Source organism: Malus sylvestris, chromosome 10, assembly GCF_916048215.2.
Source record: "Malus sylvestris chromosome 10, drMalSylv7.2, whole genome shotgun sequence".
Lineage (NCBI taxonomy): Eukaryota > Viridiplantae > Streptophyta > Magnoliopsida > Rosales > Rosaceae > Malus > Malus sylvestris.
The window spans coordinates 3,611,813-3,625,801 of record NC_062269.1 but is presented as its reverse complement, the minus strand read 5'-3'; the positions used below and the strand labels follow the sequence as shown (position 1 = coordinate 3,625,801).

At 36.9% G+C, this 13,989-nt stretch overlaps 3 protein-coding genes across 11 annotated transcripts in view; all 3 read right to left on the bottom strand.

Annotated features, from left to right (window-relative positions):
• Positions 1–2,677, bottom strand: part of LOC126587408 (caffeic acid 3-O-methyltransferase-like) — a 48,886-nt gene extending 46,209 nt beyond the window's left edge. Inside the window, exons 1-2 of the mRNA XM_050252469.1 lie at positions 2,561–2,677; positions 1,555–1,865 (exon numbers count right to left, since the gene is read on the bottom strand). Coding sequence (XP_050108426.1) covers positions 1,555–1,865; positions 2,561–2,601 — 352 coding nt within the window. The 5' untranslated portion in view covers positions 2,602–2,677. The remainder of the gene's footprint in view (positions 1–1,554; positions 1,866–2,560) is intronic.
• Positions 1–11,229, bottom strand: part of LOC126587404 (NAC domain-containing protein 82-like) — an 80,577-nt gene extending 69,348 nt beyond the window's left edge. For 4 of the 9 annotated variants that reach the window (XM_050252464.1, XM_050252465.1, XM_050252448.1 and 1 more), the window contains exon 1: positions 9,330–9,493. The gene's annotated coding sequence lies outside the window, so the exon portion shown is untranslated. Of the gene's footprint in view, positions 1–9,329; positions 9,494–11,212 lie in introns of those variants that run through there. The other 5 variants (XM_050252453.1, XM_050252455.1, XM_050252463.1 and 2 more) reach the window with 4 other exon arrangements.
• Positions 667–2,597, bottom strand: LOC126587411 (anthranilate N-methyltransferase-like). The gene is made up of 3 exons (XM_050252473.1): positions 2,578–2,597; positions 1,238–1,301; positions 667–1,141 (listed from the first exon to the last, which is right to left on the bottom strand). The coding sequence occupies exons 2-3, from the start codon at positions 1,277–1,279 to the stop codon at positions 845–847; spliced, it is 339 nt and encodes a 112-aa protein (XP_050108430.1). The 5' UTR covers positions 1,280–1,301; positions 2,578–2,597; the 3' UTR covers positions 667–844.
• Positions 11,230–13,989: the final 2,760 nt, after the last annotated feature.

Here is a 13,989-nt window from a genome sequence, read left to right as displayed (position 1 = left end):
TTTCTTATCTCGTGACGACTTCAGGTCGTTGTAAATTTCAATTCTCACCGGAATTCGGCGGGGCGCTTCTGGCGCGGTGGGAGATATAAAAAATGGACATACCTTTTATTCTGTGAGATTTTTGGCTAGCAGAGGTGGAAGGTAGATAATGCTTCACCGGATTTATGGCGTTGTGCTTTCCACTAACATGAGAGCTTTTCGTGCTGATAACGTGTTGTAAAATTGACGGTGGGTGCAGTGGAATAAATAAACAAGACACAAATTTATGAGGTTCCTCTACAGTCAGTGTGACTGGAGTACATCCTTGGGGCAGCAGTGATGCTTTCATTGTAATCTGAAATAATAAAAGTACAAAGATAACTCTCTCTATTATCTCCTCTCCTCTTCTTTCCTCTCTCTCTCTACCGTGAGTCTCTCTGTATTTCTGAAAGCATTACGGAGTGCTCTATTTATAGAGCAACTCCAAGCATACATCTTTGACAATATGATCTTCTTTCATCTCCTAAGTCAAGATTGATTTTTATGGGCATTGAACATCTACCCAATGTTTTCAGTTTCTACGTGGGCATTCATTACCCACTATTATTTTCAACAATGTTGAGTTTGTGCAGGTTTTTACTTTATGCTAACCCAATAAATATATACGTACACATTTTGTCATAATATATCTCCTTGTAGTTTTAAGAAAAATATTTTGCTGATCATGTTCACGTACATAGGTGTTTCTGAGATGCGAACTATGAGCCGGAGTTATTTTTATTTATACACACATCTAGACATAGCTCAAAGAAATAATAATCAAGCATAACACTATTTTGCTGATCATCTTCACATACATAGTTGTTTACTTAAAGATCTCCATCACCCAAAGGCTGGAGACAAAACATTCATATTTAATGCCACTAAATCCAGCACCAGTTTCCAAAGTCATGAACTCTTCTCGGCTCCGCTCCTTTCCTCCCCTTTTTTGACTCAGCATAAGCACATCAAGTAGGGAGGTGCTCTTCACGACGGTGCTAGTCTCTGGCATCACTGGAAGAAGTGCTTCCACAATAATCACTTTTCCATCGTCTGGAATAGCATTGTAACAATTTTCCAACAGCTTTAGGCAGTGTTGGTCACTCCAATTGTGAAGTACCCACTACAAATTTATCGAAAGATACATTGTAACCATTGTTCGTATGACCTCAAACTGAATAGGAAAACAAAATTAATACTCGGGAAAATGAAAATTAACCTTCAACAAAATGGCATCCCCAGATGGAACACTTGTAAACATGTCTCCTCCAACATGTTCCACCCTTGCAAAAATAAATTAATTCCTATTTTAAGTTGCATGACTTGTGCATGATAAATAAAATAAGAAGAAAAATAATTCCCGCATGTCGTTTGCTTCTTTTGTATATCTTTATATATTTATGCCTTTTGATTCTCTGTATGATTTATTTAATCTGAAGCTAAAACATAAGTGTGTAGGGAAAGAAAAATAGTGAGTGTGCGAACATCACGTTCCAACTAACTATTACGAATCAAATTAACTAAAGTGATCTTTACCAGGATATGAAGTGGCATGTTTTATGACATGAGGCAAGTCGTAATTGATACCCTTAATATGGGGATGCTTAGAAGTGATTAGACAAATAGTGACTCCCAAACCACCACCGACATCAACAAGTTGGGTAATTTTTTGAAAACCCTTGTAGAGATGAAGAATCTTCTTGGTGACAATAGTGGTGAGGTTGAACATTGCTGTGTTGAAAACTTGATTAAACCTGGAGTCTAAACCTAGGTACTCATAAGACTGCTTGCCATGGACCCTGTTAAATGGAATTCCTCCTTCAACAACTGCATCCTTCAGTTGGGACCTATCAATGTCAATGTGTATCACCCAAGTTAGAGTTAAAAAAATAAATTACTATTTTTTTTTTTGAAACAAGATAATTACTATTAATTAGGCTAATTAGAAAATAAAAGCTAGAGAGACCAATTTCTTTTCTACAATGACTGATGTGGCAATTTCTAATTTTTTTTGTGAATAAATAACTTGTAAGTGATTCCATAATGAAACAAATGAAAAATTACCAAATGAGTTTATAGTGAGTCATGCATAATAGAAAAGTTACTTTCAAGTTATATTGGTTTCTTTTTCAAAATAATTTGAAAAAATTGGAGCAATTTTGACACAATTTGAGCTTTGGTTCCTGAACTAATTTTTTTTTTAGTATTGCTTTCTGAACTTGTCATAATATGAAGCAATTGTTCTTTTGAATAACATTCTTGGTAATTTCCTTTTAGAATAAAAGGTTTAAAGAGGCCAAAAAGGGACGAAGTTTGAATGGAGTAAATAAAAAAAATTATTGTTTTCCATTGTAACAAGTTTAGAGACCAATATTTAGGGATATTTAATTGAAAGACCAAAGTTCCAATTGAACTAAAATTCAGAACTATTGCTCTAATTATCTCTAATAATTCTACTAAAACAAAATATAGATGAATAAAAAGAGAAAAGGGTCAAGACAATGGTTAATTAGTAGGGGCAAAAGAGTAGTACTAAACAGACCAGAAGTCTAGGACGACCTTGTCTTGCGACAATGCCATCATGGGACCTAAAGAAACACCATCCTCATCAGTCACAAAGTAGTTCGACACAGGACCAAGGCTGTAGACCCTCTGAGAATCAGACCCATCTTCTTCATTAGCAACGATAGAGCAGCTGAGAATAGAGTAACTGGCTAGGAGCCTTAGAATACGATCCAATATCATCGGTGCCTCAGAATTCCTGGTGCCGCTGTCGATATGGGTTGCAGTCTCTGACGAATACAGCTTGGCACCAGGACCGGCTTTCGCTATGAAGTCTGTTTATACCATATTTAGGGTCTCGTATAAGTACTCGGGGGACTTAAATGTAATTATGTAATAAAGGAAGGGGCAAATATGTAATAAGTGAGGAGTCCTTATTCTATAAAAGGACCCCTCACCCTCACAATTGGGGGAGGCCATTTCAGAGGCCAATTCCTAGGCCCTCTCACCCCCTCTCAAAGCTCTCACTCTCAGAGCTCTCTCTCCCTCGGATAAATACATAATCAGTGTGGACGTAGCCCAAACCTTGGGGTGAACCATGATACATCTTGTGTCATTTACATTTCTTGCAGATTCACGGTCGGATTTACGTTGTTCCAAGACCTCCGATTTTGTGCATCAACATTTGGCGCCGTCTGTGGGAATCGACACGGAAAACTATGTCGGTTCTCTCTCAATTTTTCATCTCTGCCGTGAATCTGCAAAATCCCAGAATCTGCAAAATCACAAAATCTGCAAAAACCCTCAAAACCCCCCAACTTTAATCGCCCTTTACTCTTCTTCTTCCTTCCAACTTCAAATCTCCGATCAGGATAATACAAGGGCATTTTCGAAATAAAAAAAAAGGAGAAAACAGTCAGACAAATTCTCTGATTCGTGGGAAATAATGGGTTGTGCGACGCTGGACCTCGCCGGAACTGTTTCTCTTAAACTCAACAACGATACCCACTTCCTCTGCTGCTCTCCGAAGCCTTTCCTCTCCTTTGTGGAGCTCATCCGCTCTCGACGCCATCCCAACGGCCCCCTTCCAACCTTCTCAGTTGTCGTGCTGACAAATCACTGCCGTCCTTTTCCCTTCGCGCCCAATCAACCACTACTGTTGCTCCTGAAGAAGAGCGGAGCTGAGCCGGAACTCGTCGTTGACCCGGACGATCTTATCGAGGTCACTGCGGACGGTGAAGTCGCGGAGGGAAAATGATGCAGTTTGTTTGCTGCTGCTGTAGTGGGAAACGTAACGAAAAGCAAAGATGTTTTGTGTTCATCTTAAACATCTCAGTCCCTTGAACTCAGTTGTTGCAGGAGCAGCAAAAACCACCAATCCAAATCGTGCCACGTCTGTCAATGGCAGACCAGGGTTGCTTCAAACGACTGCTTCAATGAAACTACTCTCTGTTGGTTTCTTGTGCATGACTGATGTGGCACAATCTCAGCCGTTAACCGTGGTTTCATCAACTGCCAAGCCATCCCAAAACATCACCGTTGATCATCACCCAAAAGATGACGACAAGAAGATCAGAGGGATGGTGGTGTTGATGAAGAAGAATGTTTTGGAGCTCAACGACCTTAAAACTTCATTCCTTGATCGTCTCCATGTTGTTTGGTACGGACGAACATGACCAGTCAACTCAGTTTCAGTTTGAAAACCAGCAGAAAACGCAGCAGATGCCGCTGATTATGAAGATCCTCAAAAAGAAGCAAAAGAATATAAGCTACAACTTGGCAAGTTGAAAAAAAAGGGCTACGCCATATCTCTGATCTGCACGCCCTCAGAAACTCCTGCTCAGAGCTCCTCAACTCCCAAATTCTCCGATCCAGTTCACGTCGCCAAGCTTCGCACAGCTTAAACGATGTAGCTTTCAGCTCATACTATCAATCCCAAGTTGCGTTTTAGATGGACCCATATCATGGAGCTGAGGTTCAATGTCGTGGTGAACAGAGAAAGTTGATAAAAGAATATAAGAATTTTTTTTCTAACGAATTAATGTGTCGACCACCAACTCAAAAAGAAAGAAACACCATCATCAAAAAACAAGCAAAGGCAATCATCCACTAGCAGTGGCACGGGCACCACCAACGGGTCCTCCACGAACTCCAACCATGCACTCACCTGTTATATATATTATCTCCACTGCAACTATTACCACAGAAATATCAGTGTCTAAGCAGTTGTCACTTTAGAGAAAAGCAAAAGAAAGCAAGTGGGTGGGATCAAAGCTGTCCTGTTACGTTTTATAGGAGAACATGCAGGAAAAGAGAAAAAGAAAAAGTGGTGCAGTCATGGAGGAGTCATGTGCTCACAAAGCAGAAAGTAAATGCAGAAAAGAAAAGAGAAAGCAAAAGCAAAGAATAAACACCCCACCAGAATGATGTGATTTACTTTTCTTGGCAGATGTATGATGTGATTTATTTTTCTTATCTCTCGGAAACATCTGTATAAACCCCATTAGAGGGTAATAATAAAAAAATAAATAAAAAAAAACGGCAAAGCCCAAAATAAATGGGCTGGAATGTTGTGTAGAGGGCAAAGGCCCATAAGCCCAAAAATAGCTCCAACCAGGCGATCAAAAGTACGCTCAGTACTCTACAATTATTCGACAACCTACCGCTATTACCACCAACCAGGTGATCAAAAGTACGCCTAGTACTCCAAAATTATTCGGCAACCTGCCGCTATTACCACCAACCAGGTGATGAAATGTACAACCCGTACTCTAAATATTATTTGGCAACTAGCCATTCATGCCACCAACCAGGTGATGAAATGTACAACCAGATAATGAAATGTACAACCCATACTCTAATATCATTTGGTAACTAGTCATTCATGCCACCAACCAGGTGATGAAATGTATAACCCGTACTCTTCTTCATGTCACCAACCAGGTGATCAAAAGTACGCCCAGTACTCCAAATTATACATGAGCATTACTCATGTCATTCATACATAAACATTCATGAGCATCACTCATGACAATCATACATAAACATTCATGACCATCATTCATGTCAACATTCATGAACATCACTCATGTTAACATTCATGAGCATCACTCATAACAACATCCATGAGCATCACTCATGTCAATCAACATAAACATTCATGAGCATCACTCATGTCAATCAGCTTCAAAAAGCTTCATTTACAGAGCTCTAGCTTCAAAAGCTTCATTTACAAAAGCTCCAGCTTCGAAAGCTTCATTTACAGAGTTCTAGCTTCAAAGCTTCACTTGCAAAGCTTCACCTACAAAGCTTCAGTGCAGGGTATACAAATACCGCCTCCGAACAACCGCCACTTTGGCCTATACATGGATTCAATTTGAAGTCTCCAGCCAACAGACTCTATTGACCGAAGACTTGGGGGACTACATTATGTACCATATATTGGGCCTCAACTAGGCCTCATGAAAATACTTGGGGGACTTAGCCCATTATTTATGTACTGACGAGCGAGCCATTATTCTATAAAAGGGACTCCCTCACTTTCATTAGAGAGCACTCATGAAAAATACTTGGGGGACTTAGTCCATCACTTATGTATTGAGGAGCGAGCCCTTATTTTATAAAAAGGACTCCCTCACCTTCGTTAGAGAGCACCGCCGCCAGCTGAGCAACCGCCTCGCCACGAGCATCACTCCTAACCCATTATTCATGTACTGAGGAGCGAGCCCTTATTTTATAAAAGGGACTCCCTCACCTTCGTTAGAGAGCACCACCGCCAGCTGAGCAACCACCTCGCCACGAGCATCACTCCTAACCCATTATTCATGTATTGAGGAGCGAGCCCTTATTTTATAAAAAGGACTCCCTCACCTTTGTTAGAGAGCATCGCCGCCAGCTGAGCAACCGCCTCGCCTCGAGCATCACTCCTAACCCATCATTTATGTATTGAGGAGCGAGCCCTTATTTTATAAAATGGACTCCTAAACCATCATTAGAGAGCATCAACTCTAGCCCATCATCCATATATTGAGGAGTGAGCCCTTATTCTATAAAAGGGACTCCCTCGCCTTCAAACGCCACAAGCCGAGCCAACCAAGGCAACATAAGCCACAAGCCGAGCAGCCTCGCAGCGTGTGCTACTTCTAGTTGAGCATTATTTCAGATTGAGCACCGTCTTATATCGAGCATCAGTTCAAGACAATATCTAGTTACTTCGGCCCACACATGGACTGAATTTCAAGTCTCAAGCCAAAAGACTCTCTTGACTAAAGACTTAGGAGACTACTGTTTATACCATATTTAGGGCCTCGTATTTAGACCTCGTATAAATACTCGGGGGACTTAAATGTAATTATGTAATAAAGGAAGGGGCAAATATGTAATAAGTGAGGAGTCCTTATTCTATAAAAGGACCCCTCACCCTCACAATTGGGGGAGGCCATTTCAGAGGCCAATTCCTAGGCCCTCTCACCCCCTCTCAAAGCTCTCACTCTCAGAGCTCTCTCTCCCTCAGATAAATACATAATCAGTGTGGACGTAACCCAAACTTTGGGGTGAACCACGATACATTTTGTGTCATTTACATTTCTTGCAGATTCACAGTCGGATTTACGTTGTTCCAAGACCTCGGATTTCGTACATCAACAATGTCAAAAACGCCTAGCTTGATTGCTGATTTCATAGACATGGACAGCACAGAAGAAAACACCAGATGCATGGCACAGCCGAAGTTTTCCTCTTCTTCCAGCTGCAGGGCCATTGGACTGTCTATATTTGTATTGTGATACTTAACGCCACCTGAATGTGTTTACTTATCTTCTCTATATATAAAGCCAGAACTTCCTTTTGGTCAATTCCTGCTTTATATTTTAAGTCCTGAAACAAATTTTAGCTTGCGGCACCGATATTTAAATTTTTGTTTAACTCCCTCTATTTTATACGCCCGTCTATTTTACATGACTCGATCAAACTTTCACCTAAATGTACAAGTGCAATTCTACTAGAAGTCTGCATAACTCTATCATCTATGTGGGGTCTGTCGAAACATTCAAACTCAACAAATGTTATAGAATTCCATATTCAATACATGATAATGTATTGAAAGCGGGAGAATTGTCATGAGAATCAATTAAAATAAGTGACTAATTAAGAAATTTTTGTTGTTGCTCTACCCTTCAAAGTACTTCACTATGGCGGAGGGACGAAGAGACAAGGAATGGCCTAGGGCGCCTATACTGACCTTTTCTTTTCAACCCTCCTCCAATTATCATGCTTCATACATTTACAGTCATGCTCTTATTTGTCAACAATGCAACAAATTTAAAAATATTCTTTCCTAATTCCAAATGCCAACTTCCAAGTCTGGTTACATCCCACCACTATTATTATATTTATATGACATCAAATTAATAATCTTTGACATTTGATAAACAACCTTAGCTTTTTTTTTTTTTCTTTAGTACAACGAATATATTTTACAATAAGGGGAGGGGGAAGTTAGGTTAAGCCATGTAATGGCAACCTAGTTTGGTATTGAATTCGTTATCCACAAGATTCGAACCTAAGACCTCTCACTTACAAGTAAAGAGGAATACTTCCAGACCGTAATAATGAATGACTATAAACAACCTTAACATTAAACCTTCACTCATAAATTAAAAAAAAAAATCTACATTAAACCTTCACTTATAAATTTTAAAAACAATCTACTATGATCTTTCTCTTTCACGGTGCAACCCAGAAGCAGGACTCCAAGTTAGGCTTGGCAATTCCTGACACGACCCGATAACCCGACACGACACGACACAAAATTAACAGGTGTTCGGGTCGACACGATAAAGAATCGGATTGTTATCGGGTAACCCGATAAGCACCTATTAAGATAACGGGTTGGTTCGGGTATATACGTGGGTAACACGATACACGATAAGCAAAATATTAATTTTATAATTTTATAACCCTAAAAAATACTATAATAATTATATATATTAATTTAACAATTTTATACCCCTAAAAACTATAATTATATATATATATATATATATTAAATTAAATATTAAAAATTGGTGACCATTGGATCGGCTTAAGTATACATACCATTCAATTTTTTAAGTGTTATATGTACAAAATCAATAAATTTAAATCTACTTAATAAATATATATCATTTAACTCTGATTTCGATAATTTTTTATAGCTACACTCCTCGACCCTATATGAATACAATGAATGAATTTGATCTTCAATTTAAAATATTTACACTAGTGGATACCACAAAATCTTATGTTATACTTAATGAAAGTATGAATAACCTCTGAAGTGTTAGTGAATCTATTGTTTTGATGTGATACGCATTCTACGAAACAAGTTTCAACGATCCAACCGTCAAACATATTTGAATATACTTCGAGATCGCATACGCCAAAAATTGCAAAAAACAAACATTCAGAGATCAAGTAATGGGACAATACTTTTCGACGGTTATAAACAAAAAATCATGATTTAACTTTTATTTTAACTTCGATTTTGAGGATTTTTTACAACTACAATCCTTGACCCTATATGAATACAATGAATGAATTTGATCTTCAATTTAAAATATTTACACTAGTGAATACCACAAAATCTTATGTTATACTTTATGAAAGTATAAATAAACTTTAAGTGTTAGTGAATCTATCGTGATGAGAAAAACCTAACAGTGAAATCATTAGGGCTTGGCGAGAGAACAAAAACAAAATGATCAAAACCTGAAAAGAAAAGGAAAATGCTGAGGCCGACGTAAACAGTGAACGAAGAGAGAGAAACGTACCTTACGATGGGGGAATTGGCGACGGCGGAAGGAATGGGGGGAGCGGCGTCGATGGCGGGAATGGGAGGGCGGGAGTGGAAGTGCAAACTGGAGGAGAGAGCTACTTCGGGCGAGTTCAAGGGTACTTGTTCTCCATGATCGGGGTTTATGGGGTTTAGGGGTTTGAATTCTCTGACAAAAATGTTTCTTTTTATTATTTTATTTTTTGACGTAAATGAAACGGGGTTTTTAGAGACATTCTGGCCTGACCCAGATGTAGATAGGCTTTAAAATCCTCTGCCCAAATGCAGCCCGGACCTAGATACTATGCTCCTTCAACTTATCTTCTTTCGATTTTCTTACTCAACACTAAGGGGAGGGGGAAGTTAGGTTAAACTATGTAATGGCAACCTAGTTTGGTATTGAATTCGTCATCCACAAGATTCGAACCTAAGACCTCTCACTTACAAGTAAAGAGGAATACTTCCAGACCGTAATAATGAATGACTATAAACAACCTTAACATTAAACCTTCACTCATAAATTAAAAAAAAAATCTACATTAAACCTTCACTTATAAATTTTAAAAACAATCTACTTTGATCTTTCTCTTTCACGGTGCAACCCAGAAGCAGGACTCCAAGTTAGGCTTGGCAATTCCTGACACGACCTGATAACCCAATACGACACGACACGAAATTAACAGGTGTTCGGGTCGACACAATAAAGAATCGGGTTGTTATCGGGTAACTCGATAAGCACCTATTAAGATAACGGATTGGTTCGGGTATACATGTGGGTAATATGATACACGCTAAGCAAAATATTAATTTTATAATTTTATAACCCTAAAAAATACTATAATAATTATATATATTAATTTAACAATTTTATACCCCCAAAAATTATAATTATATATATATATATATATTAAATTAAATATTAAAAATTGGTGACCATTGGATCGGCTTAAGTATACATACCATTCAATTTTTTAAGTGTTATATGTACAAAATCAATAAATTTAAATCTACTTAATAAAAAAAAAAAATATATATATATATATATATATATATATCATTGAACTCGATGGAATACGAATTCTATGAAACTAATTTCAACGATCCAACCATCAAACTTGTTTGTATATGCTTTGAGATTGCATTAGCAAAAAATTGCAAAAAAAAACATTCAAAGATCAAATAACGGGACAAAACTTTTCAACGGTTATCAACAAAAAATCACTATTTAACGGTTATTTTAACTCTGATTTCGATAATTTTTTACAGCTACACTCTTCGACCCTATATGAATACAATGAATGAATTCGATCTTCAATTTAAAATATTTACACTAGTGGATACCACAAAATCTTATGTTATACTTAATGAAAGTATGAATAAACTCTGAAGTGTTAGTGAATATATTGTTTTGATGTGATACGCATTCTACGAAACAAGTTTCAACGATCCAACCGTCAAACATATTTGTATATACTTCGAGATCGCATACGCCAAAAATTACAAAAAACAAACATTCAGAGATCAAGTAATGGGAAAATAATTTTCGACGGTTATAAACAAAAAATCACGATTTAACTGTTATTTTAACTTCGATTTTGAGGATTTTTTACAACTACACTCCTTGACCCTATATGAATACAATGAATGAATTCGATATTCAATTTAAAATATTTACACTAGTGGATACCACAAAATCTTATGTTATACTTAATAAAAGTATAAATAAACTCTAAGTGTTAGTGAATCTATCGTGATGAGAAAAACCTAACCGTGAAATCACTAGGGCTTGGCGATAGAACGAAAACAATATGATCAAAACCTAAAAAGAAAAGGAAAATACTGAGGTCGACGTAAGCAGTGAACGAAGAGAGAGAAACGTACCTTACGATGGGGGAATTGGCGATGGCGGAAGGAATGGGGGGGAGCGGCGTCGATGGCGGGAATGGGAGGGCGGGAGTGGAAGCGCAAACTGGAGGAGAGAGCTACTTCGGACGAGTTCAGGGGTACTTGTTCTCCATGATCGGGGTTTATGGGGTTTAGGGGTTTGAATTCTCTGACAAAAATGTTTCTTTTATTATTTTATTTTTTGACGTAAATGAAACGGGGTTTTTAGAGACATTCTGTCCTGACCCGGATGTAGATGGGCTTTAAAATCCTCTGCCCAAATGCAGCCCGGACCTAGATACTATGCTCCTTCAACTTATCTTCTTTCGATTTTCTTACTCAACTCTCAATTTTTTATTTTTTAATACAATCATACATTTATGCTATCAAGTGGGTTCACGAGATTCGAACTAATGACCTTCCCCTAACAAGTGAAAAAATAATACTAAACTATAGTATCAAGTGACTATTCAACTCTCAATTTGTTTCTTAATCCTTTTAGAGCGTGCCAATTTCTTCACACCACATCTTAATGCATCACATTTTATTTTTATTATTCGTGCTACGAGACAACAACAACAAAAAAACATTTTCCCACTAAATGAGGTCGGCTAAAAAAAATGGCCCATGCAAGTTTCGAACCTGCGACCTTCGTGTTATTAGCGCGACACACTACAAGAAAGGGAGAAAATAATTTCCAATTTGATAAAAATAAATAAACAGACTTGACAGTAGGGACAAATACAAAGTTGGCAGCTTTCCAAGGATGGGTTTCTCTCCCTTTCTATTTTCGTTTCCCTCCCTCCCTCCCCACCTCTCGCAGTTTTTTTTCATCTCTTTTCCTCTACTTGTTTTTCTTCTCCCTCTCTACAAAAATGAAATCTTGAGCGTTAAAAAAGGATGAGAGGAAAAAAGAGGGGAAAAAAAGAAGAAAAGAGAATCTTTATCCACTTCTCAAAGCTCTTAGATATGTTGTTTGCACTCTTATTGAAATTCCTCATTTCACATTAGTAGGATTTAAGAAACTATCATTTTAGAGACAGGTAAGTACTAAAAGGTGAAAATAAACTTTTCGACTTGTTAACGCCCTCTATTTCATACGCCCGTCTATTTTACATGACTCGATCGAACTTTCACCTAAATGTACAAGTGCAATTCTACTAGAAGTCAGCATAACTCTATCATCTATGTGGGGTCTGTCGAAACATTCAAACTCAACAATTGTTATAGAATTCCATATTCAATACATGATAATGTATTGAAAGCGGGAGAATTGTCATGAGAATCAATTAAAATAAGTGACTAATTAAGAAATTTTTGTTGTTGCTCTACCCTTCAAAGTACTACACTATGGCGGAGGGACGAAGAGACAAGGATTGGCCTAGGGCGCCTATACTGACCTTTGCTTTTCAACCCTCCTCCAATTATCATGCTTCATACATTTACAGTCATGCTTTTATTTGTCAACAATGCAACAAATTTAAAAGTATTCTTTCCTACTTCCAAATGCCAACTTTCACGTCTGGTTACATCCCACCACTATTAATATATTTATATGACATCAAATTAATAATCTTTGACATTTGATAAACAACCTTAATTTTTTTTTTTTAGTACAACGAATATATTTTACAGTAAACCATACAATGGCAACCTAGTTTGGTATTGAATTCACCATCCACAAGATTCGAATATAAAACATCTTACTTATAAGTAAAGAGAAATACTTCCAGACCGTAGTAATGAATGACTATAAACAACCTTAACATTAAACCTCAACTCATAAATTAAAAAAAAAATCTACATTAAACCTTCACTTATAAATTTAAAAAAAATCAACTTTCATCTTTCTCTTTCACAGTGCAACCTAGAAGCAGGACTCCAAGTCTACAAAGCTATTCTTCTTCTCATTTTTGAAATTCATATATATAGTCAAATACCAAAATTCAAGTTCATATATATAGTCAAATGCCAAAATTCAAATTAATTCGACAACTATAAGATTTGTAAAATCTATTTTGTTGTATATAACTTTTTATTGTTTATCTTTCTATCTTACCTTTTATTTATAAGTTAGTGTTTAGAATTTTTTGTTGATTCTCCCTATTAAAATTAAGAGTATAAATGACAAGGTTATCATGCAACGATTAATATTGTACATGTTTAGATGTGCTTTTAAAATAACTGAAAATGCTTTTTGGGAAAGTTTTTTTGTGTTCCAAAAGCATTGTAAGTGAATTTTGGAAGAATCACTAATTATGTACTTCTTGCAAGAAGCACTTAAGTTTCTTTTTAAGATTCACTTGCATTTAACTAATGATTGATTCTAAAAACTTTTTTTTTTTTTGTGAAGTTCTAAAAGCACTTTTTTTTGTGAATATTATAAAAGCACTTTCAATAAAAGCGTCTTCAGTCATTTTTAAAGCACTTTCAAACACATCATTATCTAGGAATATGTTATTATGATGTTTTGGTTATTAACTTTGTAATTGTTATCCGCCATGGCCGGCCCCCTTGGGAGAGAAGGTGACTGGCCTCTTGTGTGTTTTTCAGGTGTAATTGGTAGTTTAATTAGCCATTAATAGATTAATTAGGTAATAAATTCATTAATTAGCTAATTAACATAATTTAAAAGGAATGTTTTGTAGGTTACCTTGTGGAGAAGATATGATGAGTGATGGATGAAATAGGTTATAAATAAATACATATTTGGGCACTTTTGACTTGATTGAGGGATGATTGTCCACTGCTCGCGCGTAGGAATTCTGGTATGC